Below are 24553 nucleotides of genomic sequence, written 5' to 3'. Positions count from 1 at the left end.
ACATTTCTGTTGTTGTGATTAAACAAGGGAGAGAAGGAACAATTCAGAATTCATCATATACAGTATAATAGATATATAAATAAAGTTATTTGTTATTAAACTATACCTCAAGATTATATTCCTACTAAATATATTTATCTATGAACAACTAGTGTGAGAAAGTAAAAGGGAACAAAACACAATGGATGCACATTGAAACATAGCCATTAATAGTCATTAAAACAGTGGTTTGGTAGAGACAGTCACTGCCTGACTTATATTTATCAGGGAGCATTTGAGTTCAGGTTGTGTCAGGAGATTCAGGACTGATATGGTACAGGGAACCTGGCTGAGAGGCAGAGCCACATATTGGCAGAGTGTAGGGTGGTCAGCCTGGCTCCAGTTCGTGAGAGCTAGTGCGCAGCATATCAATGAACTTCACAACACAGAAGAAAGTTCCCTAAAATAAACACTGACTGGCTGCTATTAAACGCCTGTCATTTAGACTTTGTCTCAGTGCTTAGGCCTACTCCACATCCTGCAACTATGTTTAAGGGTATGTTTTGATTATATATTACGACTTGAATTACCATGCAATAGTCAAACAAAAGAAGAAGAAAAATCTATATTTTCAACATTTAACTCATTATTATGATTGATGTTGCTCTGTGTGTCTACTCCACTTCATGCAACTCTTTTAAAGACCACAGGGTGTCAGTGTGGAGCTATGGTTGTTTAGTGTACTGTGGGCGTGTTTGCAAACCTTTAACATTTGCGGAGTACAGATCATGCTACGTATTATGCCAACAAAAGGTAGCCCGAAACGTGGCGATTGGGAAAAGTGAACAAGTAACACCCAGGCCCCAGCGAGGATCGAACTCGCGACCCCTGGTTTACAAGACCAGTGCTCTAACCACTGAGCTATGGAGCCAATACAACCGGGCTCGGTGTTTCTCATCAATTCATTGCTGATACTGTGTACCATTGTGCGTTTGACTTAATCTTAGCTGACCACGTAGCTTAGCAACTAACAAACGAAAGCCTGAGTCAAACAATCTGTGCGCTACATCGTATGACAGTTGGTTCATGTCATTTGAACGTAACTAAATAAAATGTAGCACTGCATCACCGACATCTGCCGATCTTGTATCTTAAACCCCTTTTACACTGGACAAAATACCAGTTATAACATCGAGCTTCGGTCTGTTCCCCCTTCAGATACTGTTTCGCTGGGCTCAGGTTAAGGTGATGGTTCACGCACATCAACGGGGAAACAGTAGGACATTTAACCACAACAATTCGCGGGATAGCTCTGAAACAGTGCTCTCATGTCCAGTTGTATCAAACTTAGTGTCAGGAGAAAGCCAGCAGCCTGCAGTCAGCTGGCAACTAACATGTAGCAGGTATTTGGTTGATGTTTCAATTCAGAGCCAGGACAATATCTAATGCTAGCATCAATTTCACGTACAAAACTACAGCAGCTGACGTTGATATTGATGTTGGTTTCTAGTCTTGAAGTATGGTGAAAGATACTCTGTAGCCCAACTCTGCTAAACGTCACAATTGACATTGTACAACAATTATTTCCGACCAAGTAATCTGAGGCATTCCTAGAGTGCTGATATGGAGTACATTAACGCGTGTGGTCGATCTTTGATTGTAGCAAACGTTGTACCGTAACGATTATTTCCAGATATAGTAATGGTGTATTAAATGGTGTATGGTCGTCAGTAAAGGATGAAGGGAAGGAAAGAAGAATGGATACTTAGGGCACACCTCCAGGTGTGCTCATATGACATCCAATATCATATCAGTGATATGACAGAGAAGCAGCTACAGCTGCAGCCAACTATCTAACTGCGCTGCAGAACAGAGAGGTTCAGGATAACCTTCGTCCCCACTGCCATCAGGCTGTATAACACCTCAGCCAAGGGAAGTGGATCATGAACTGGACTAATTTAACTATTATTATTATTATTATTATTATTATTATTATTATACGACCCTGACTGTGATGTTTCTTAATGAACCAACACTGGATTTTGACGTCAACCCGATTTTCATTTCCAACCAAAGGTTAATGTCTGTCTAACGTCTTTCTGACGTTACATTGACGCCTGGTACCAGCTGGGTAGATTCTAGAAAGAGTTTATTGAAATCATTTTACCAACATGGTAACATCAGGATACAACCATACATTCATTCAGTGGGGAATAAACATTCAACACATTAGAAAATCTGACATTCAGACACTTATTATTATCAAACATGTTATTGTAACAAATCACTGAGAAGCCAAACATACATTCAAATTACAACATTCAAATCTGTGATGAAAAATTAAAAATAAACTCTCATATAAACATTTACCTTTGAGTAAAATTAGCAAAGTGCCACTGTTGACATTAGCGAAGGAAAAGCTTGGACACAGTTACAGTGTTGGAATGTGACAGCCTACATCATTTCCTGCTCTAGATTTTGCTTCACCTGTGGGTTTTATAAAAAGAAAAAAAATGTACCATATACCTTATTCAAAACACATTGTACCGTGACTGCACTACTCTGACTTCATAGTAGTCCCACTTTTAGACTTGCACAACGTAGTCCGAGTTGCCACAGATCACCCCGGCATCTTCATAGTGGGCACAGTTATGTGTCCCGACGCCGGCGTGTTTACATTCCAGCAGGCTGGACTCTGTGCCTTCACACTGAACATCATCCAGAAGAATCCGGATATCTTTCCCCTCACCAAACTCTGAGTTCTTGGCTGCTTTCAGAGCGTACCGGAAGCCTAACTGCCGGCAAACCACTGCAGCATTCTTGGTGGTCCATAGGTCATCACACACGGTGCCCCACTCCCCGTTAATGTAGATCTCCACTCGTCCACGGTCACTGCGGCCTTCTTCGTCTCCAGACAGCCTCACCCTTCCACTCTGGAGCTCGGGTCCAGGTTCCATTCTGGATTTTCCCTTTCTGCGCCGACCTTTCCGCCTTGACTGTCTGGGTGGTTTGGTGGTAGTAGTGGTTGGTAAAGGGGTGGCCAGGTCTGGTCCTAGTTCACCGAGACGGTCAATGAGCTCTTGGAGCCAGTCGTATGATTCTGTGGGTTGTGGCTCAGGCTGGTTATTGCTTGATAGCTCAACGCCAATCAATGCTAATGGAAGAACAATGGTAAAACATGTGACCAAATATTAACATAAACAATTAAAGTCACATATTTGAGTAGTTCTAGTCAGTGACAAGTGCTTTGTAAGTCGACTCACTTTCCTGCGGAACAAACGTTATGAGATTACTTTTAACTCTGACAGGAAGAGGGTCATAGTGACACTGCCTCGGTGGAGCACGTCTGAAAAACAACAGAAAAACAACACAGAACAAAAACGAATCACTCTTTTTTCTGAAACTTTGAATACTTTTAATTGTCGCTTTAAGTGATAGCCACAGTTCGACAATCTGGTTTAGAAGATCCAATCATCACTAAAGTGTATGTCATGAGGAGAGCTAACAAAATCAAATGAAATTGTCAAGGTTGTCATATTGACATTTAAGGTGTTAATCAAGCATTAAGTAACACAAAAGAAAACATTCCACCTTAAAAGATGCCGGTAGTTGCAGGTAGCCTCTGAGCTAATTCAATTGTTAATTAGTAAAGATGAAAGGACAGAAAACATCCTTTCATTCATCATTCACTCTTCTTTATCTGTGATGCCTTTACACAGAAACATGACAAAGTCAGTCTGTTACACTTGGACAGCTTGTGCTGCTTCCATAGAAAGCTAGCTTAACTAGGTTTTCACAGCCTAACCTGTTAGCTTAGCTTGACCTCTGCCTGCACTGCAGCTTCTCTTCTGAACGGATGTTTCCAATGTGGCTTATTTCATTTACTGACACAAGTCAGTAAATGAAGTCATTCAAAAACACAAACTACTTCTGTTTATTCACCTGCTGCTTAATGCTATGCTAATCATAACCTGCTACATCCATGGTATGGTCTGATGTTACTGAGCTGGATGTTTGTCTGATGATGCGTCATATTCTCAACATGATCAAACTGTACATAGAGTAAGTGTAACATTTGATCATGTGATCTAGTTGACTGTTCTATGTAAACTACTAACCGTAGGAACAGTGGTTTACATAATCTTCAAGACGGGCCACAACTTAACTGCACGCGTGCACCATAGGTGTGATTCAGTACTTAAATGGACAGCACTGCACCGACACCAAAGAAATGTGTGAGAAAGTTGTCCCACCAATGCTAAGAAAACACAGAGCTAAACTCACATCCAAGCCAAGTATGATCATGATACTGCACGTCCCTCAAGCTAATGCAGCAGAAAGAGATTTGTAATTATGAACAGATGTGTGTCTTATATATCCATGTCCAACAGAACTGCACATACTCACTTCACAGTGAGCAGTTACTGGACATTTTATATGTAATGAAGGCAAAGTAAGGAAATAGCAAAGTAATTATTATATTAGTCACCTTGAGGGATCCACCAATTTATAAACGACTCCTGAAGGTGACGTAGCACTCGGTACTCCAGTGGACATGAAGTACAGCTCGCCTGATGGAAAGAAAAACAGAACAGAACATCAGGAAGACATTACACTAGTTACAGCTGGTGTAGACAGCATCGTAGGTTGCTTCGAGGTCGTGTGTTTATGAATTACCAGCTTCATCCTCAGCAAAAGAGATGATGTACTGGTGGTAGTTGTTGATGAGTCCAGGGAAGGCGCAGGTCAGGCCCATCCCCATACAGATCTCATTATAATCCCATTGCCCAGTGTTTCTGTCCTCCTGCAGACTCATCAAACGCCTGGTACAGGAACAAAGCAAAACATTCCCAGTCTCTAATGTGCAGTGCAGTCCATGTTATTTTGAGACAGGGTGTTGTGTGAACTTTTATGCAATATTGTCTATTTTTACTTCCCAGAGTACTTTTTAACAACCTTAGGGAGCATGAACAATTATTGAAGTGCTAATTATATATTGAACAAATATGCCTGTTCCAGGATCTCCATTGTGAGTATTTTCTGTTTCCCTGTGTTGTATTTCACTGTGAATTTAAGATCTTTGAATTTGAAGACATCACTTTGTGCTCTGGGACACTCTGAGGGGAGATTTTCACTGTTTTTGTGACATTTTATAGTAGACTAAAGTATTCATGTATTCAGCAAAAAAAAGATTTTAATAGATTAATTGATTGATTGATTGAAAATGGTCAGTTGCAGTTCCATCAAAAGCCTCCCAAATATGGAAGATGTGTGTGGACTATATTTGCTGGTTTAATGGGTTTTTCTGTAAAGGACAAAAATAGCCTAAAGGGTATTGTGAAAGTTTGCTCAAAGATAATTGGAGTCCAGTAAAGTGGCTTGTGCTCCCTTTGTCCAGAGAGTTTACTGTAGTGCCCTCAGGTTGGCATTACTGGTATGTGCCCCTTAGGAGAACAAACCACTACTCCAAGTCTGTCATTCCTCCTGCTATCACACTACTAAACGCCTACAGCTGTCATTTTAATGTATATGTTATACTGTATATTTATATACAAATATATATATATATATATATATACTGTATATATAAATATGTATATATATATAGATATAGATGGATATATATAAATAATATATACAAATATTTAAAATTTTAAATTCAGTCATTCATGTATATTACACATCTGCTATAGGAACTGTAACATAATGTATTATTTCTTATGTATTTTATATGTTTTATTTTTATTTGTTTTACTTTTTGCTCCTTGCATTGATCCACACTGTATGTTGATCTGTGGCCTCTGACAGGGAACTTGTGTGTATGGACTGGGAAAGCTGCAAAGGAACTGCCCTTTTTAGCATTAATAAAGTTGTCTGGATCTGAATCTGAATGTAAATATATTCTGTTTTACTGAAGCTACAGTTGGTGGAAAACATGACAACGGTAGAGGGCCTGTAGAAAAAGGAGCTGTTAAAAGAAGTGCTTCGTGTTTGACAAGAACTTGAACTTCCCCTCTCTTTGCTTGTCCAAACTAGTTCACAGACTCCATGTCATCTGTGAAAGTGAGGTATCAAACAAACATCTACTAAATTTATCTTCAGGCTTAGGTCTGATATCATATTGTTTCCATTCCTCAAAATCTTTTCACTGCTGTTGTTAACACCAACATAAATGTTGGTGTTATTTTGCAAACAAAACATGCTATTTACAAGATTAAATCTTACCCGCTCATGAAGTCTCCAAATATGTACATCCCGTTCAAGTTGGGGTATTCACAGCCTCGGTACACATAGCCACCAGTCACTGACTTGCCCATCTTGTGGGGGTATGCATAAATTGGCAGGACATCATCTGTGAACAAATCTAAAGGTCATTCTTGGTTTTCCTGAGCTTGTCTTTAATCTGGACCACCCATTTCTTTTCCGTGAAGCCAGTCATTTTATATTCAGAAAGTTTTTTCTGTGACACTGTCAATTTTACAGTTCAATAAAAATGTATCTTTCAGGGATAAGTCTCATTTCATTTTTCTTTTTTTTTTCATTTAAACTTAGCCACTTCAGCACAATATATGTTCTAATTTAGAAATCATTTGAAGCGAATATTGGAAGCACATGTATCTCATTAAACCACCATGATGACATTGATAATGCAGGTCCAACAAGGCACATTGTAACTGCTCGGCTAGGCTGACAATGTAAACTATCAGTGATTTCATGACGATTTTGCACATTTCAGTGTGAATTACGGTTGTTCAGGTAAGTCGCTTAAAAAGTTCTAATGGTCTACTGACGACATGATAATCCACATTCTAACAACAAGATGTAGGTTCCATGTGGTAGCTGCTGGTTAAATGTTGCTTTCAGTTTTCCATCTAACTGATGGCGGTTTGCGTTAGTTATATTGGTATAATGTAATAATGAGTTTACATTTACATTGACTCATTTGGCAGACGCTTTTATCCAAAGCGAGTTTATTTCCTTGGCAGCAGTAAAAAAAAAGTGGGTCATCATTTCTGCAAAGAGCCAAGAGCCTGCAGCCTTTCATTCAGACAAAACACTACAGAAGCTGATTTCATCCAGACAGGAAAAGCTACACTATTTGTGCAGAGAGTTGGAGAGGTGCTGGTGCGTGAATGAAAAACCGCAGTCTTGGCCCTCCAATTCAACACAGTTAAGACCACTGCTGTCTGCTGCTGAACAAGGGTGACCATGGCTGTGTCCAGACGAAACCTACCTAGTGAGCTGTTGGCACAAAGCTTCTTATCATAGCAGGAGAAGCCCTCTTTAGCTCTCCAGCCGTAGTTCCGCCCTTTCTCGATGATGTCAATCTCTTCAAACTTGTTCTGGCCCACGTCCCCACAGAAGATGCGTCCTTTGCCCTCTTTGCTGTGAAAGTCGCCCCGGTCTACCGAGCACCTCCACATATTGCGGACACCATAGGCGTAAATCTCAGGTCGAGCTCCTCGCTCATGTATGAATGGGTTATCTGGAGGGACTCTGTACAGTGGACCTCTCTCGTTGTCATCCACATCAATACGAAGAACTTTACCCAACAGAGCTGACCTGATATAGATGTGGCAATATGGGAAATGAGTAGTAACTGGAATATTATGTCACATGAAGAGTAACAAATATTGTTCCTGCAGATATTATTTACATATTTACATATATACTTTCTGAGAAAAACATTCATCTAAGATTTCTCTAAACATGATTCTTTGGTACATTTGTTGCAATTAGATTGGTTCTTTGAAAGATACTTGGTTACTTAAGATCAAATATTTTCTCACTTGTTCTGAGCATTCCCAAATTTCCCAAATGGGTCTCCTGCCATTCCACCATCACCTGTGAAAATGTACAAGTAACCATCATCGGCGAAGAGCAGCTGCCCTCCATTGTGGTTTGATGCAGGCTCATCGATCTCCAAAATAACCCTGGAAGGACAGTGGACACGACAAATACAACACAGAAACTCCTTGTTTATCTGTAGGGTACATGTAGAGTTCTAAATGTTGAAGATCTCTAAAAACCCATTGCTGTTACCAAACCTGGATGGACTGTCCATACCTACCGCTCAGAGGTGTGATCCACCACATTCATGTCGTTGGCTGACACATGGAACTCACTGATCCTGATCCTCTCATCAAAACCCACCTCCACTGAGTAATACACATACAGCTTCCCATTGTACTTGTACATGGGGTGAAAGGTGAGTCCTAGAAAGCCTCTCTCATCACCTTCCCATGATGATGTCAAGACCGCCTTAGTGATGTTCAAAAATGGTTTCTGTAGTTTGGACCGGTCAGGAAGGTAGGTCCACACCAAGCCCACCTGTTCGGCCACAAAGAACCGATGTGTGCCATCATTGGCGTGGACCATGGCTAGTGGGTTCTGCAGACCGTTGGCCACTTCTTCTAGACACAGCTGCAGACAACCATCTGTGTCTGACTGAACCCGGCCCAGGTTCTGTGTTAGCTTCTGGTTGCTGAGGAGGTGTGGGTAGCAGTAGTCCACGTCATCTAGCGCCAGGTACTGGCAGACGCGAGTCTGGTCTGCTTTGACTTTGGCAATGTGTGGGTCATCAGTCAGGAGAGGGATGGTGGAACTGCACTTATTCCAAAACTGGGAGCAGTAATCCGGACAGAGGCCAGGGATGGTCCGGTCCGGGGTGCTCGGGTCCTCGGCATCAAAGAGGTGAGCTGCATAGGGAGAACACTCCTGAACAGATGCAGAGGAGAGGTGAGCAGAGCAGGAGAGGCAGTAAGGAGGAGGGCTGTACACACAACGCTGACAAAAGTTGATACGGCAAACGTGTTAGCTCATTTACACATCAAGCCCTAAAACTAAAACAATGAGTGGAAAGACGCTGAGTAGAGTCAGGCTATGTCCACACTAAAACTAATCTCTTTTCCTATGTTTCCTCCTCCATCCAAGCCCCGGAAACTGAGTTTTGGAAACTCTGCTGGACCTGTTTTATTTTGAAAACTCTGGGGTTGTGTTGTAGCCTGGACGGACAGAAACTGTGACCTTTGGAAACGATGATGTAGACACCCACCTCGCTCCCTGATTGGCTCTCATCAGTCTGGATTACCAGTGGTGAATATAACATGATAATGAATTACAGTGTTACTGACCTTGTTGTCTTTGCCAGCAGCTGTTGTTCAGTTAAATTCTGTATTTTAATGCTAAAGCATAATAGTGTGAACATTGTTAGCATGAAAACACTGAATATATAAGCTTGAATGAAAGACGATCTTAGTAGCCTAACAATTAAAGATTTGAGTGTTTTGCTAATTGGTCATTGAATCTGTCTTATAGTTTCTCCAGTATTATCATAGCATAATAGGAGGGGACAGCATTCATGATAGCCTGTAGGGAAGTGCTGTCATTAAGGAAATCATAACTTTGAGCTTTCAGAGCATGCTGTTTTTGTTGACAATGAAATTAGTTTTCTTTTACATTATTGTTTTCAATACATTTGACATTGTAACATATCTTTTCAATCTTGAAATAAGAAAAATAATACTGTACTAATAATAGCCTACAGAATACTAAGTTAGGGGCATTGTAGAATGAAGGTTTCATGTGCCTGCAAATAAAACCAGTAATGTAATTTATTCAAATAACTGCTTATGTAAGATTTAAGGCATATTTATAGCAAATCTTTATGTTACACAATGGACACACTAAGAGGAAGTGAACCATCTGCACACAAGAAGCTGAATCAGCAACAGAAAAGAGATATGTCCACCAATTGCCAATCATGACTAATTGGTGTTTCTGCGCATCAAGAACAAATAAAATGTTCATAAATATAGAGTCAACGAAGATCCCAATCTACAGCATGTCAGCGAGCCTGAAACACATCAACATCTCAGGGAGCTTCAGACCCTCCTCGGGGTTTACTTTACTTAGCTCAGTCTACTTCATTAAAAGCCTAATGTTTAGTCATTTACTGTGAGACCATATTATTAGGCTACGTTTAGCTGTTTTTATACACATGGCGGATCGTCCTCTGCTTGTTTAACAGTCGCTGATTTTGCTGTCTGCTCAGACTCTTTGCGCATGATGGAGACGTTCTGGACTGAGCCAAGCGACCTTTGTCCGTGCATGCCTACCTGGCAGAGCAGCTCCAGGACGAAGCCCGCACAGTTGGCATATCCATGATAATCAAAATTGTCCATAATCTGGTAGTACTTAGACATCAGCTCCTGGTCTTTCTGATAATCACAGCAGCCAAACTCCTTGTACATTACGCAAAACTCGAGCTCCCTGGGCGGTCGGAAAGGCGGCTTAAAATCCAGACACTGTGGGTGTAACATTACAGGTGCGACCCAGAGTGTCGAAAAACACAAGATGCCAAACGGCGAGAGCCATGGAAGACAGAAGGCTTTGCCGTAACACCGCCGCATTATGGCGTAGGTTGGAGACTATGGAAGAGAAAGTTGTGCAGAGGTGGCTTCCTGTGTGCACTTTGCTCTAACTCCAGTCATCTGACGTGGTGAACCGCAGAGTGAACCAGGGCTCTGTGGACCTGAAGCCAGCTGCTGTCCCGGTGCATGTGCACACACAGTGCGAGGAAATCAGCTGTCTGTCGTCGCCCCCCCCCCCCCCCCACACACACACACACACACACACACACACACACACACACACACAATAAGAAAAAAAAAAAAGAAAAGACATCTATCATTGAGATCCCAGCTCGCAATGCATCCTGGGGCTTCTCTGTTATTGTAGTTTCTTGGGTTAAACTGTCATTTTTTTCCCCCATTACTCACACCTGTAATCTCCTGCTGCCCAGCAGAGGGCGACCTTATCTTTATAATAATAATGATAATAATAATAGTTATTGTTATAATGATAGAAGAGGGAGTGAAAGAGTCAAGCAAAGATTTTTTCCACAATCTACATTGTCCATATTCAGTTCAGGAGACGGGGGGGGGGGGGGGGGGGGGGGGGGGGTGACTGTATTTGAAATGATGTAATGAACATACAGAGCTAATGAAGGTCTTTGTGAGTCTGACAATGTCATCAAACTAGTTCCAGTCATGGAGAAAACATATCTACAGACATTTATACTGTGAGCAAGAAAATAAACTGCAATCTGCTTCCTGTTCATACTGGCTGCCACATGCTCAGTGTACATGATTACTCATGTAAATATGCATTTTCAGGTGCGTTAATCTGGACGGAGATAGATTTAGTTTGTTTCACCTTGTCTGTCTGTCTGTCTGTCTGTCTGTCTGTCTGTCTGTCTGTCGGTCTGTCTGTTTGTTACAACCTGAAAGGTACAATCATGAAACTTTATAGGAGTGTAGTTGAGATCAAGATGAAGGCTGAGGACTCCTAATAATCAGTGTTGGGGAGTAAATTCCATGTAATGGGATAACATTGCCTAATTAAATTACAAAATAAATGTAATTGTAATCTGTTACAATTACTGAGAAAGAATGTGTTATGAAATCACAGACACTAATTAAAATGTTAGATCAGAATATATTGTTTTCAGTAAAATGTTGATATGTAGAATCTAAAACTGAGCAGGAACTCCCGTTGGTGTACATGTGGGTCAGCAGGTGACAGGTGTGAGATCTCACACTCTTCATTCAGCAATGTGTTTTCATTAGATATTCAACACCAACAGATGGTTCACAGTGGTACTGAAAAGTAATCAAAAAGTAATCAAATGTAATAAATACATTACTTTGATGAAGTAATTAAACGTTACATTATTCATTACATTTTAATCTGTAACCTATTCCATTTCAAAAGCAACCTTCCCAACCCTGGGCTCAGGTGTACAGCTGCTTAAAGGCAAATAAGCTTCTGTTATCTGTTACCTGTGATGGTACTGAATACTGAGCTGACCTGCAGTCAGTCTCATACTGTCACCCTGACAGACCACAACGAGCTGCTTTGTTCCAGAGGCTCTGTGACTCTACAGGTCTGTGCTGCTGCCTACAGAGGACACTGTGGTACTTCCTGTGAGGTGTGAGGTGGATAAGCGCTCTGTCTCTCTCTCTCTCTCCCTCCCTCCCTCTCTCTCTCTCTCTCTCTCTCTCTCTCTCTCTGCGTCTCCTTCCATGCTCCTTCACTTCCACCCCAACCGGCTCCGGTCTCCGGTCTTAAGACAGCGTCTCCACCATGAACGTACCCCGTTCATAGAGAAGGCTTGTTCTGCTTTGTGGTTCGTGGTTTCCTCTGCCGGTGGATTAAGAGCGGTGCGGTGTGATCTGGGTCACCGGGGCCCGTGTAGGATAAGGATCTGTCTCCGAAGCCCGGTGTGTAATCCATCATGGATCTGGTTTTCATAACAGCCTAAGTGTCGTCCTACAGCTGTGAGAGGACCCCCGGTTTATTAGGGCAACATTAGAAACAGCTGGGACATGGAAGGTCACGGAGCGGATTTGAGCCAGCGGCCCGACGAGGAGCTGCTGATGCTGGGGAAGGAAGATCTGATCCGGAGACTGAGGAGGCTGGAGAGCCGCAACATGGCCCTGATGCTGGAGCACGGGAACATGATGAAAGACGTGAACCGGAGACTGCAGGTCCACCTCCACGAGATCCGGAGTCTGAAAGAGGTCAACCAGAAACTGCAGGACGACAACCAGGAGCTGAGAGAGCTGTGCTGCTTCCTGGACGACGACCGGCAGAAGGGGAAGAAGGTGTCCCGGGAGTGGCAGCGGTTCGGCCGCTACACGGCCGGCGTCCTGTGGAAAGACGTCGGACTTTACCAACAGAAGCTGACGGAGCTGGAGGCCGGTCAGGAAGCGCTGAGGACGGAGAACACGGAGCTGAAGGAGATCGTCCTGATGCTGGATGAGGAGAGGAGCGGAGCCGGCTCCCGGAGCTCCATCGACAGCCAGTCCAGCAGCCTGAGCAACCTGAACGGCTCGGTGTCGGCTCGGGACGTGGGGGATGGTAGTAGCACATCCAGTACTGGGAGCGTCGGTAGTCCTGACCACCACTCCCACAACCACTTCCACAAAGCACCCGAGGGAAAGACAGCACCTCAGAGGAGGTCTATGCATGACCTGTCCGCCGACCACTTCCAGCGAGGAGCCGGTGAGTGATCGTCATGATGCAGATCAGGATCAGACTGTAACCTGCTCAGCTGCATCAGGTCTGTGCTGGAAAACTTTGGAAAGTTTTTCAAACAGCTTTGGTCTTTGGTGTTAACTGAGTCATTCCATGGAAACTGTTCAGTCTGTGTCTCCAACATTTAGGCTAAAACTAGACTATATATATGTATAAATATGTATAAAATTGCCCATATTGTTTTCAGTGGCTGAAGACATTAATTCAAGAGTCATCTCATGTCTGATCATTTCTCACAACACTCAATAACTGTTACAATGCTTCTTCATGGGAAATGTGTTAGGGGAGAAGAGGATGAATGTTTTAAGTCAAAGAGGAAAACAGGAGGTAAAAAAGGAAAAGGAAAGAGAGCAGGAATTCTGTAATTTTTAGCAATTCACATCTGAATTTCAACAACATTTTCGCGAACTTCTTTTAAAGTATCCAAATAAAATTTAACTATTAACTAAAGAAGACTTCATCCAAATTGGATTGGACTGTATTTTCTTCTGAAAATTGCCATTGAAGTGGTTCACCTATTGCCCTGTGATGATGTGGAACAAACTAACTCTGATATCTGACAACAGTAGCCACAGTCACAGATAAATTAAGTGCGAGGTGGTGATTCTTTAAAAAACAAAATGATGTATTACAGTAGCTTTTGAGAGAAAAAAGGAGAAACAAAATACACAGCATGGTGCTTCACATTGGGATCAACACATTCATTCTTAGCCTGAAAGAGATTCCAGTCCGAGATCTTATCAACCACACCTCCATCTTCACTGTAAAACATCCGTCTCTCCAAGTGTAGTCTGTTTCTCCCAACCACAAATCATATATGGGTACAGAGTCCAATTTCCATATTCCTAAAATTATCTTCTTTGCAGTTACTATTCCAAACAATACAGCCATTTTCTTAAATTTAGTGGCATGAAATAAAGAGTTAGTCACCACAAAAATCGCTATCTGGCACCCAATATTTCCCAAAAGCCTCTGAAAAACAATGAAAATTGCTTTTCCAATAGGTGTTAAGTTTATTGCAAGACCAGAAAGAGTGTGTTAGATTACCAATCCTAGATCTACACCGATCACAAAAAGGTGAAACATCAGGTAAAAAACGGTGTGGCTCTTCTTTAGAGTAATAAAGTCTATATAATGTTTTAAACTGTATGAGATTATGCCTGACATTGACTGAACAGTCACGTATGCTCTTTAAACACTCATCCCAGACCTTATCTTGTAATTCTACATTCAGTTTATTCACTCATGCCTGCTTAAGTCCTTCTGTATTCAATAGAGTTTTCTTATGTAGGATCTGATGGAAAAAGGAAACCCCTCCATGAGAGACAGGATCAAATGCGTTAACTGCCTCCAAGGACTCATGTTTGCCCAGAATTTCAAAATTATGCATATGCTTCCTGACACAGTCTTGAATTTGTAGATATCTGAAAAAACTTGATGCAGGCAAGGCAAGGCAAAGTTCCCATAAATATAAAGCTCATCTACAATACTTAAACCATTTTGTTTCCAAGTGGAAAAATCATTATCGTCTAGAGCAGGTATAAAGGAATGATTTGCACAGATGGAGGTATCATTATAGATTTTTGGAACCCTTAATATATAATTCTATCTTCTTCCAGATTTTTAAAGTATTGCCAACTACAAAGCTGTTACTAAAATATGACTTATTAACTGTAGAAGGGCTATTGAGAAGAGCAGGCAGGGAGGTTTTCTTACATAGTGATCTTTCAATGAATAACCTGGCAATTAAGTCGGAGGAGGTGATTTGGATTTTTTGTTACAATCACGCCAAAGTAGGAAAAGTTGTTATAGGCTTTTTTTTTTTTTTTTAAAAAGGAATGGACTATAAATAAGTCATATTAATCACTGCAGAAACTGGCATTAATTCACTTTTGACCAAATTGTCAAAATGGGAAGAGACTGCCAAAGTTATTAATTAGAGCCAGAAGGGAGGTACAGATAATGGGGATTGAAGTATGTCATCTGCGTAAAGAGAAAGGTGATGTTTATAACCTTACGTCAGTGGGAGATATTAGAGGGTTCTGTCTGATGCTGGCTGCCAATGGCTCAATGATAACTGCAAAATGGAAAGGAGAGAGAGGGCAGCCTTGTTGGGTCCCACGATGAATTGCAAAAGGGAGAGAAATATTCTGATAATAACTGAAGCAGTTGAGTGTGGGTAGATGATCTCAATCCATTTTATGAAAGAGGGTCCAAATCCAAATGTGTTGATTGTTAGCATCAAATAGGGCCGCTCCAGTTGTGCATCTAATGAGATAGCAACAGTCTTCTGTGTCCTTTGCGTACAAGATATTTAAAAGGCGGCACAGATTGAAGTCTATATGTCTGCCTGGCATAGAGCCAGTTTGGTCGGGATGTATAATACTACATACGCATTCTTTTGTTGGTGTGCTTATGTGTTTATGGGCTTGTGTGCTCGTGCATTTATTCTCATGGCACCGTGTACAGCAACACATCGCTCTGTCGGTCGGCTTTCCTAACTGGGAGCTCGCTGAACAGAATATACTGTGTGTAATGTACTGAGTATTCATGACTACCTCACACAACCTAAAGCTAGACCCAGAAGCCAGCATGTGGCCCAGACTAGCTGAATAACTCCCCTCTACACTCCAAGCAAGGGAGACATTCAACTTAGATAAGTAACGTGATTTAAAGAGAAAACAACAATGTGTCCTCACCCAAAACTTGGAGTAATTGTCATTTTTGGCCCATCATTTGCTAAACATAACAAACAAACATGCACAAACATGCACACACATGCTTGGTGGGCATGGTCTGCTAAGATTGGTCGGTCAAAATGATCCCCTCCCAGTAGTGTTGGCAGCGATCTGGCAACAAACTCAGTCGGCCTACTGTTTTCGGCCTTTACTTTGACCCCAATTATGCAAATGTTTTGCCCGCGGGAGCGAGCGGCAAGGTCATTGAGCTTGGCTTGTTGTTGCATGTATTGAGATGCTAAACTATCACGCCGTTTCTCCAGCTCCTTGATACGCCTCTCGTGCGATTCGATGGTGGCCTCACTTATAGACATCCATTCACTGACATTATGTACAGCTGCTTTGAGGCTCGTGAGGGAACCTCTTATCAACAGTGCCATTCAGCATATTTATCGCAACTAGGACATCTTCATTGGTAACTGGAGTCATGGCACAAGCAGCGTTAGCTTTAGCTTCTTCCAGGCCTGTTAACTTCGTCGAAGTCTCAGAATATTCTTCTCCAACTCCCTTTTCTTGTCTCTTTCCTTTACCTTGTTTTGCCTTTTTTTTTTTTTTTTAGAACATAACAATTTATTTCAGACACCAGAAATGGAAGTTGAATGTCTCTTGGGTGAGGTAAAATGTGAAGTTGAGGTGGAGCTCCCCTGAGACACATCTACTCCATACCGAAGCAAACCAGAAAGTGCCCCAGAAAATGTTTCTTGCAGTAAAAAGTGTTTTTTTTTCAGACACAGATAAATCTCACAAATGAGATCATAATGTTAACACCTCAGTCATTAAGGTCAGTTCTTGACCTTTCGAATAAAAGAAAACGCCACTTTTATTCCCCTGACTTTCAATTGCAAAGTAATTATAAACCGAACGAGTTTCCTCAGTCACCATGGAGATGGATCTGTTTAAATATGAGCAGGAGCGGCTAGTTTCTTGTTTGCCTTGGCCACATGGTAAAGGTTAGTAGGTGGGCATTGAGCTGTGGTTGGTGTGTCAACCAGTTGCTATGTTGACACACATTAAGTTTCTTTTATTATTTGATAGAATCAGTTGCCAAATATGTTCATCCTGTTGTGATTAATAAGGATATATTTGAATATGAAAGGTGGTGATTACTAGTTGACATCATGGTAATAATCAGAATCAAAATCAGATTTATTGTAAATTCCATAGTATAACATTGAATACTTGGGAGCAAGATATTGTTCTCGTCTGTGCTGTGGTGTCAGCAGGAGGGGAGGGGCAGCATCCAAAAGGGTGTTCAAAGTCCTGATGTCTTGCTGTTGCTGTTGCTCAGTCTGGCAGACTTTGCTCTGGAGCCTCCTTCCAGAGGGCAAAAGTGCAAAAAGGTGGTGGGAGGGGTCAGTCATTATGTTTGTGGCCTTCCTAACACACCAGTCTTGGTATATATTGGTTATGCTGGGGAGAGACACACCCATGATTTTTGCTGCTGCTCTCACTGTTCTCAGCATCTGTACAGTTCCCATACCAGACAGTTAGGATGCTCTCTATGGTTCCTCTGCAGAATGTTGTCATTTTGGATTGGGGGGGGGTGTTCACTTTTCTCAGTGTCTGCAGGAAGTGGAGGCATTGCTGGGCTTTCTTGGTGGGAGCCATGGTGTTGGTGGATCAGTTGAGGTCATCTGTAATGTGCACCCCCAGGAATAATTTATATAATATGCATTCATTCTCAGGCAGTGAACACTAATGTCCAGTTATACAGAGGAAAAAGAACATGTTGTTTGGGTTTCTTAAAAGATATCATCACCTCAGTGAACACTGCAGAAGGTCACTCTCAGCTCATGCCAGGAGATGGTTCATATAAACACAAGAATAGTGTCCTGTGATAGACTGGTAACTTATCCAGTGTCTATTACTGCCTACCAGCCCATTGCATTCACAGTGTATTTTGGGATAAGAAGCAGCGTTTGACTGAACATGGTCCACTGAACCCATAACCTCCAGACCTCAGAGTAAAGACCAGAAAGCCCCATGAAATCGATGACAGAATTCAGTACAGTTCAGTCAACACACATCTTCTTATCCAAGAGTCAGGTAGTGCGTCATCATCACCTTGCTGTTTGCTCATCCTCAGGCTGAATGACGCTCTGTCTGGCCCGGCTCGGCTCGGCACAGATGGTCTCGGCCTAATTACGCCAGCGCTTTACAGATGAAGTCAGATCTAATGAGGTTTTAGCACCTCAGTCTCTCCAGCAGTGTGATACTGAGCGGAATCAACAGGTCGTGGTTCACAGCTCAGCTGACTCCTGTCTCTGACACATTTCAGCCGCTCTCAGTTTATGTTTCATGCAGAGATGAAGAGCTTGGCAACACTCATGCTACGACATGCTTGTTGAACAGGTCTGGCTACCTGAAGCCAAACCCTGCTGACTGAAAGTGAAAGTCTAAGAAATGGAACTGACTCATCATCCTTATACTTACAAAGAAAAACTTGGTACCACTTTACAATAAGACTACCCTTATAAAGGATTTATAAATGGTTTATAATTAGGTTATTCATTTGGTTGTTAACACAATCATTAATAAATTATTATAACCAAATTACAACACAGTTTTCATACAGTGATGCAGGCTCACTATTTGGCAAACAACAGGTCAGTTGCCCTTTTTATCTAATTTGTTGTAACAGCTTATAAATGATTTATAAAGTGTTAACAAGCTAATTAATAAAATGGTTTATAACTAGTTTAATGATTAGCTTGTTAACACTTTATAAATCATCATAACAGCTGTTCTTCATCCTTTACTTTATTATACAGCCTTGGCACGCATTTGTCGGCGAAATGCTGTCGACTTGGTATCTCGTACCAGCGCTCCAACGTAATTATCATGTCCCGAAAGCCCTCATTCTCCACAACGCCGTACGGTCTCAGGTCTTTCACAATTGAAGAAGTCATTACCTTCGCTCTAGCCGAGTTGTGGCTAAGTTTTGGTTGAAAGAAGTCTTGAATGTCTGTATCTTTGTCTTGCCGTGTCTTTGTGCTAGCTGTACTACTAGCCTCCTCATCGCCTGTTTCCCCATGTCGTCTCGCTAAGTGAGTGTTGAGATTAGTCGTGCTACCGCAGTATTTGAGTGCTGTTTTACGCTACTCACATATTGTAATGGTTTTATCTAGTATTACGTTCTTCCCGTAAAATCGAATTCTCTTCCAAACTTTGGTTTTCATTCTTGACGGTGCATTATAAATCATGTCGGTGTTGTCAGACATGTTTGTCTTTCCCTCGCATCAGAGCGCTATCTTAATGTTATGTCACCAACGCTCCTGCCAACGTGCTTCGAGATATGCTCAACTACTTCGTCTTCGTCAACCTCGACAACATCCTTATCTTCTCCAAGACCCGGGAGGAACACGTCCATCACGTCCAGTCAGTGCTCCAGCGTTTCCTTGAGAACTCCCCGTTCGTCAAAGCTGAGAAGTGGGAGTTTCATGCTTCATCCGTCTCCTTCCTGGGGTACATCGTGGCGCAAGGCAGCATGCAGATGGAACCGGCAAAGGTCTCCGCCTTTACGTTGTGGCCCATTCCTGACTCCCGCAAACAAGTGCAGTGCTTCCTGTGGTTCACCAACTTCTACCGCCGTTTCGTCCGCAACTACAGCTCTGTGGCCGCCCCTCTCACCGCCCTCACCTCCTCCAAAGTGCCATTCCAGTGGACCTCTGCTGCCGACGAGGCCTTAGAGACCCTCAAGTCCAGGTTCACTTCGGCGCCCATCCTCCAGATGCCTGATCCCAACGACACTTCGTGGTGGAGGTGGACGCCTCCGATATACGGGTGGGAGCTGTTCTGTACCAAAGATCTGGCACTGACCAGAAGCTTCACTAACACTAACATATCTAAACATATCTCTGGTATATTTGGTGTAGTTATATAATGTGGTGTAAAGAAGGGAATGCTTGTACAGACAGTTACAGTGGTAGTTCACTGTGAAACAGATTCACCGTGACACAGATGCAGATCTCACACTCATATTTGTATCCTGAGACTTGCTCAAATATCTCAAATTTCCTTCTTCATCATGTGTACCTCTGTACATCTTTCACATGATGATTCCCCTGACTGAGAGGGGGCCTGGGCAGCAGTGTCTCCAGGCAGCAGTGGTCTCCAGGCAGCAGTGTCTCCAGGCAGCAGTGGTCTCTAGCTGTTGGGTTGCACTTTGATGCCTGTAGATGAGTGTATATATAGGAAGAAGAAGAGCACAGCAGTGACCCAGTTTTCTAGAACCCATCAGGTCAGATGAACTCCCCACTTGTAATGGTAATCTGCCATGTCATTGCTTAGTTAGTCATGCATTTTTGGGGTGGGGGTGGGGGGGTGGGGGATTAGTAACGTGAAACAGTAACACAGGTCAACATGGCATATAATACTCTGGAACAACCTGGAAGCAGATGCCTTCCAGATCTCTTCCATGTCAGTCTCAGTGTCTCCATTAATTCTTCATTCCATCAGATTTTTGGAAAGTCGTAGAAACGACTTTTTTATAATAATAATGCAAAGTGATGGAAAGTGTAATCACTGCCTGGATTGTGTTCACAGGATGATTTCTTGAGTAAAGGAAGTCTACATTTTTGTACTGTTCAGAAGTCGTAGAGTGCACATCCTGAGCCCTGCATGTGGTTAGGTTTAGGCTAGGGTTAGCATTAGCAAAATATCACAGTTTGGGTAAATTCTTTCAAAGTGAACATAATGTCTTATGCTTCAAATCACTTGTTTTCCCAGCCTTAACCAACAACTGCTTCATTCAAATCATGCTTCAGTGATATTGTATTGCAGGAGTAGATATTGAACATTTTACTTATACTTCCATATCAACATTTTGCAACTCGTCGGATATGTTAATAAACAACATATAAAAACTTAATCCTGGCAGCATTACATTTGAGTATATAGACAGGAGTGTCCACATACTTATGTCTCATTATGTTTCCCTTCTCCTTTACCCGCACACTCACCTTTACCTTTTGACTTCCTCCATGACGGTTGTTGTTTATGAGACGCCGACAGGTGCTCCAAAAAATCTTTCTTAGTGTTTATCCAGATGTTTGCATTGGAGGAAAGGCCAGGTGTTTTTTTTATCTTAAATTACCTGTGTGGTTGTGCAGCTCATCAAAGCCACTGTTATCTTTGTTCCTACTCAGCATTGCTGCTGTTAACTGCTGAAGGGTCCTGTAATTGGGGCTATCCAGTGTCTCATTGACAGCGTCTCAGTGGTCCTGTGGGGACCATTAATCTCTGCTGTTGTGTGGTGGAGGAGAAGAGAAAACCATGTGCTGCTGGTTTGTAGGAAAATAAATGACATCCTAGTGACTCAAGTTAGATACAACCAACTTGGTTTTTTTTTTCATTTGAGTCATAACTTTTAAAGTCCAAATTTGAACTGTTTCATGTGGTTCATTGTAATGAACAGGTTTTGTCCTCAGCCTATCCAAACCGTGTTCCCTACATACACTGTTTAAATTGCCCAGAACTGATGTATTTATTTTGTCTGGAATCAGCTCATATGTGTGAAGCTGTGTGTTTGTGTTGAGCTGAATAAAAGGCTGAATCTGCGTAGGCATTTCTCAGTGTGTGTGTGTGTGTGTGTGTGTGTGTGTGTGTGTGTGTGTGTTGTGATGATAATGAGGCAGCATGTGAAGGTCTTTGTGTGTGTGTGTGTGCAGCTATGAAAAGGTTTGAACACACCGTGGGAGAATGAGGCTGTTTCTACGCAGCGTTCACTGTCTGCTGATGGAGAAGCAAAGTAAGTGGCTGAATCAGTTCATGTGGAACCCAGAGTAGATATGAGCGACTGCATTATAATACTCATAAAGGACTATATTTTTATAGGTTTATATGTTTGTGGACTGTGGTCATCTTTGTCTTCATTTGCTGCATCATGAACTGTCGAACAGTTGTTTTTCCACAAGCTACACAAAAAGCGGTGAAGACAACGTTAAGCAATTGTGTTTGCAAGATGGTTTCCGCAGTCCTAGGTCTAGCAAAAACTAAACTTAAACTATGATGATTAGCAGACTGAGTTAGCCAAATGCAGCATGTTTTTGGTCTGGCAGTTGTGTAGGTTTGAGCGTGGCATGGCGGCTGACATCGCTGAAACGCTGCGAATCACGCCTGCATGTTCACACGGGCTGAGTGTTGCTGATGCATGGCTGCTGCTTCAGCTCGCTCTCTCTACATAGAATTTGGACAATGGTTAATTTTTTTTTTTTTCATGTCAGATTCAGACTAGAGAGAGACAACTGTAGTGGAAGCTCTTAGGTTTATGTGATGTTGTGCTGGTATGATGTCACTATGACATCAACAGGTCTTTTCTTTATCTATCTTTACTAGGAGATATGTTAAGACTGAAAAATAAATGAGAGACCAATTTCTCACGTGGATGCGTCACGTCAGACATGTGTTTCACGCATCCAGTGTGTTCCTGGCCTTAGAACTCAGCTGTGGCGCCATCTCTTCACTCTGGGTTTTGCTTTGTCAGATTAATATTAACATAACATAAAGTTCCAGGTTTTATTGTCTGCATTTCCACCGCAAAGTTATTACTTGACATTACATTTATGTCTTATTATACGTATTATACGTATTATACGTATTATACGTGACGGATGGCAACCCGAGTCACTCCAGTTGTTGTGGTCCTTTATGTTTTGAAGTCAGTTTTGTTTATTTACTTCCTCCCAGACCTGTTTCGTGGTGTTCGCTCGCTCACTGCTTAAACATCGCAGGTGAAATAAAATGCAGCGAGTACTCGACCAGCCAGAAATGTTTAGCACTGCAGACCACCCCCCCCCCCAAAGTTCCTGAACCTTTGGAAGGTACACTACATCTTCAGGCCACAAGAAGTCGTCTAATTTTAAAACCTAAATATAGGTTGTAATAAGCTGCCAGCCACACAAGCTATTGGGTCGTTTGTCTAATTGATTCAGAGTCAGTCCGGAGACGAGGAATACTGTAATAACTTTTAAAAACATATAGAGGCTGAGTGTTAAGATAGACTTTTTAAAAAAACTAAACCTATTGTTTAATCATTTAAATAAGCCATAGATCTATCGGGGTCTGATTTGGCATAATAGTAATTTATCGTCTGGCTCGACAATGCTTTCAAAGTGAGGAGTCATTTTATGTCTTTCCGTCATATTACAATGATGAGAATCAGTATCAGAAACACAGTGAGTTCTTTCTTTAATCATTTGACTCCCATTAACTCTAAATAAAACCTCTCCTGCTGATTTGTTTTCATCTGAAAACATTACACAGCAGCAGACCAGCACACATCCCAGTACAATCAGAAGAGAAAGGTCCAGCTGTGAGGATGAGCCCTGGCCCTGCATCACAAGAGAAAAGCCGCCTGGTCAGGAATTCCCACATTCCAGCACACATAATGGACTGAGAGCAGTGTGGGAAAAAAGCGTGTTGAGGAAACAATAATAGTGCACTGTTTTGTCCATTGTCACTGGGAGAGCAGGTGACCTGCTGGGATGGCTGTTTGCATTATACAGTCTATGGTTTTCACATATACAGTCGAGGTCAGTAGCATTTGGACAGTTGCACATGTTCGACCTTCAGGCTCTGAGCTGCTGCACATAACTACGTTAAAATGCCAAGTCTCTCGCTTTTGAATCAGAGCAGGTTTCCACCAACATAGAAAAACTGTGTGGGAGATGCAGCGAGTTTCGGGGTTTACAGAAATAATTGGGCAGATACACATGTGAGTACATTAAAATCCCTTACAATAACTGCCTGAATTCTTTGAACCACGGACATAAACAGATGCTTTGTATCTTTACTTTTCAAATGAATCAGAAAACATCTTCACATGTGCTGTAAATACTCCCAACACGACGGACCGGTTTCCAGGGGACACTAAAAAGTGATGAACCTGGCTGGGACGCATTTGTCGCAATTGTGACTTTGTTTAAAGTTGAAGTTAAGTTAAGCTAGCTAAGCATTTAAGCGTGCAAGTGTGTTTCAGTACTTTTTGTCCAGGCCTGCTGTATGTCCTGTTCACTCAGTTTGCTGTCTGTTGCTCACAGCACAGCAAAGAGCCATGCTACCAGCCAACAGCCACACAAAGAGCATGTGAGAGGTTTCCACAGTACAAACCACAGCTGAGCCTGTTCGGTGTCTCGTGGTTCAGTTTAGTTTTATAACGTATGAAATGACACAGAATTGTGGTTATTTTACTGCATTTGTCAACCACTATTACATACAAGAATACAACATAAAAACACCCTCAGAATAAGATGTAATCTAACAGCCCTGCAGTAAACACTGCTTTCATCAAGCTTTACATCGAAAGAGGTGGAAACAACCACAGACTGTAAATAAAAAGCAATGTTTTTGTTTCAGTCAGCCAGCTCAGGAGGAATGGATTAATAATGTATGTGACTGTTGTGTCTTGGGACATCATCTTTCCCCAAAAAGAAAAGAGCAGGGAGTTGGGATGATAATAACTTCAGGGAGAAACAGACTGGAGCTTGAAGATTGTGTTTATTGCAGTTATTGCGGATTATGTTGTTGGTTTGTTTGACTAATTGATTCACTATTTATTACAATACATTTCAGACTGATGAATATTGTGGAATAATCCTCAAGTTGGTAAACCACACAAATGTCACAACAGATTGCATCAGAAAAGAAACACTATTTGTCCAGTTTTACAAAACCCTGAATGTAGAGTCAAATCCGTCAGAAGGTTTTAATGTGTTTTACACGGCTTTAAGTTGTTC

The 24553-nt window shown here is 42.0% G+C and overlaps 2 protein-coding genes and 1 non-coding gene across 8 annotated transcripts in view; 1 reads left to right on the top strand and 2 right to left on the bottom strand.

Annotated features, from left to right (window-relative positions):
- Window positions 1-837: 837 nt before the first annotated feature.
- trnat-ugu (transfer RNA threonine (anticodon UGU)) lies at window positions 838-910 on the bottom strand. The gene has a single exon. It is a non-coding gene; the product is annotated as a tRNA-Thr (tRNA).
- Window positions 911-2111: 1201 nt separating this feature from the next.
- hhipl1 (HHIP-like 1) lies at window positions 2112-10573 on the bottom strand. Its single transcript, XM_056393727.1, has 9 exons — window positions 10098-10573; window positions 8051-8697; window positions 7770-7913; window positions 7214-7542; window positions 6205-6331; window positions 4657-4802; window positions 4469-4550; window positions 3243-3325; window positions 2112-3133 (listed from the first exon to the last, which is right to left on the bottom strand). The coding sequence occupies exons 1-9, from the start codon at window positions 10389-10391 to the stop codon at window positions 2565-2567; spliced, it is 2421 nt and encodes an 806-aa protein (XP_056249702.1). The 5' UTR covers window positions 10392-10573; the 3' UTR covers window positions 2112-2564.
- Window positions 10574-11281: 708 nt separating this feature from the next.
- The window catches only part of ccdc85ca (coiled-coil domain containing 85C, a), a 36916-nt gene continuing 23644 nt past the window's right edge, over window positions 11282-24553 (top strand). For 2 of the 6 annotated variants that reach the window (XM_056393730.1, XM_056393729.1), the window contains exon 1: window positions 11282-13047. In XM_056393730.1, coding sequence (XP_056249705.1) covers window positions 12369-13047 — 679 coding nt within the window. In that variant the 5' untranslated portion in view covers window positions 11282-12368. The remainder of the gene's footprint in view (window positions 13048-24553) is intronic. The other 4 variants (XM_056393732.1, XM_056393734.1, XM_056393733.1 and 1 more) reach the window with 3 other exon arrangements.

This window comes from Seriola aureovittata, chromosome 13 (assembly GCF_021018895.1).
Source record: "Seriola aureovittata isolate HTS-2021-v1 ecotype China chromosome 13, ASM2101889v1, whole genome shotgun sequence".
Classification (NCBI taxonomy): domain Eukaryota; kingdom Metazoa; phylum Chordata; class Actinopteri; order Carangiformes; family Carangidae; genus Seriola; species Seriola aureovittata.
Note: the sequence above shows the minus strand (reverse complement) of the source record. Positions and strands in the feature narration are given on the sequence as shown.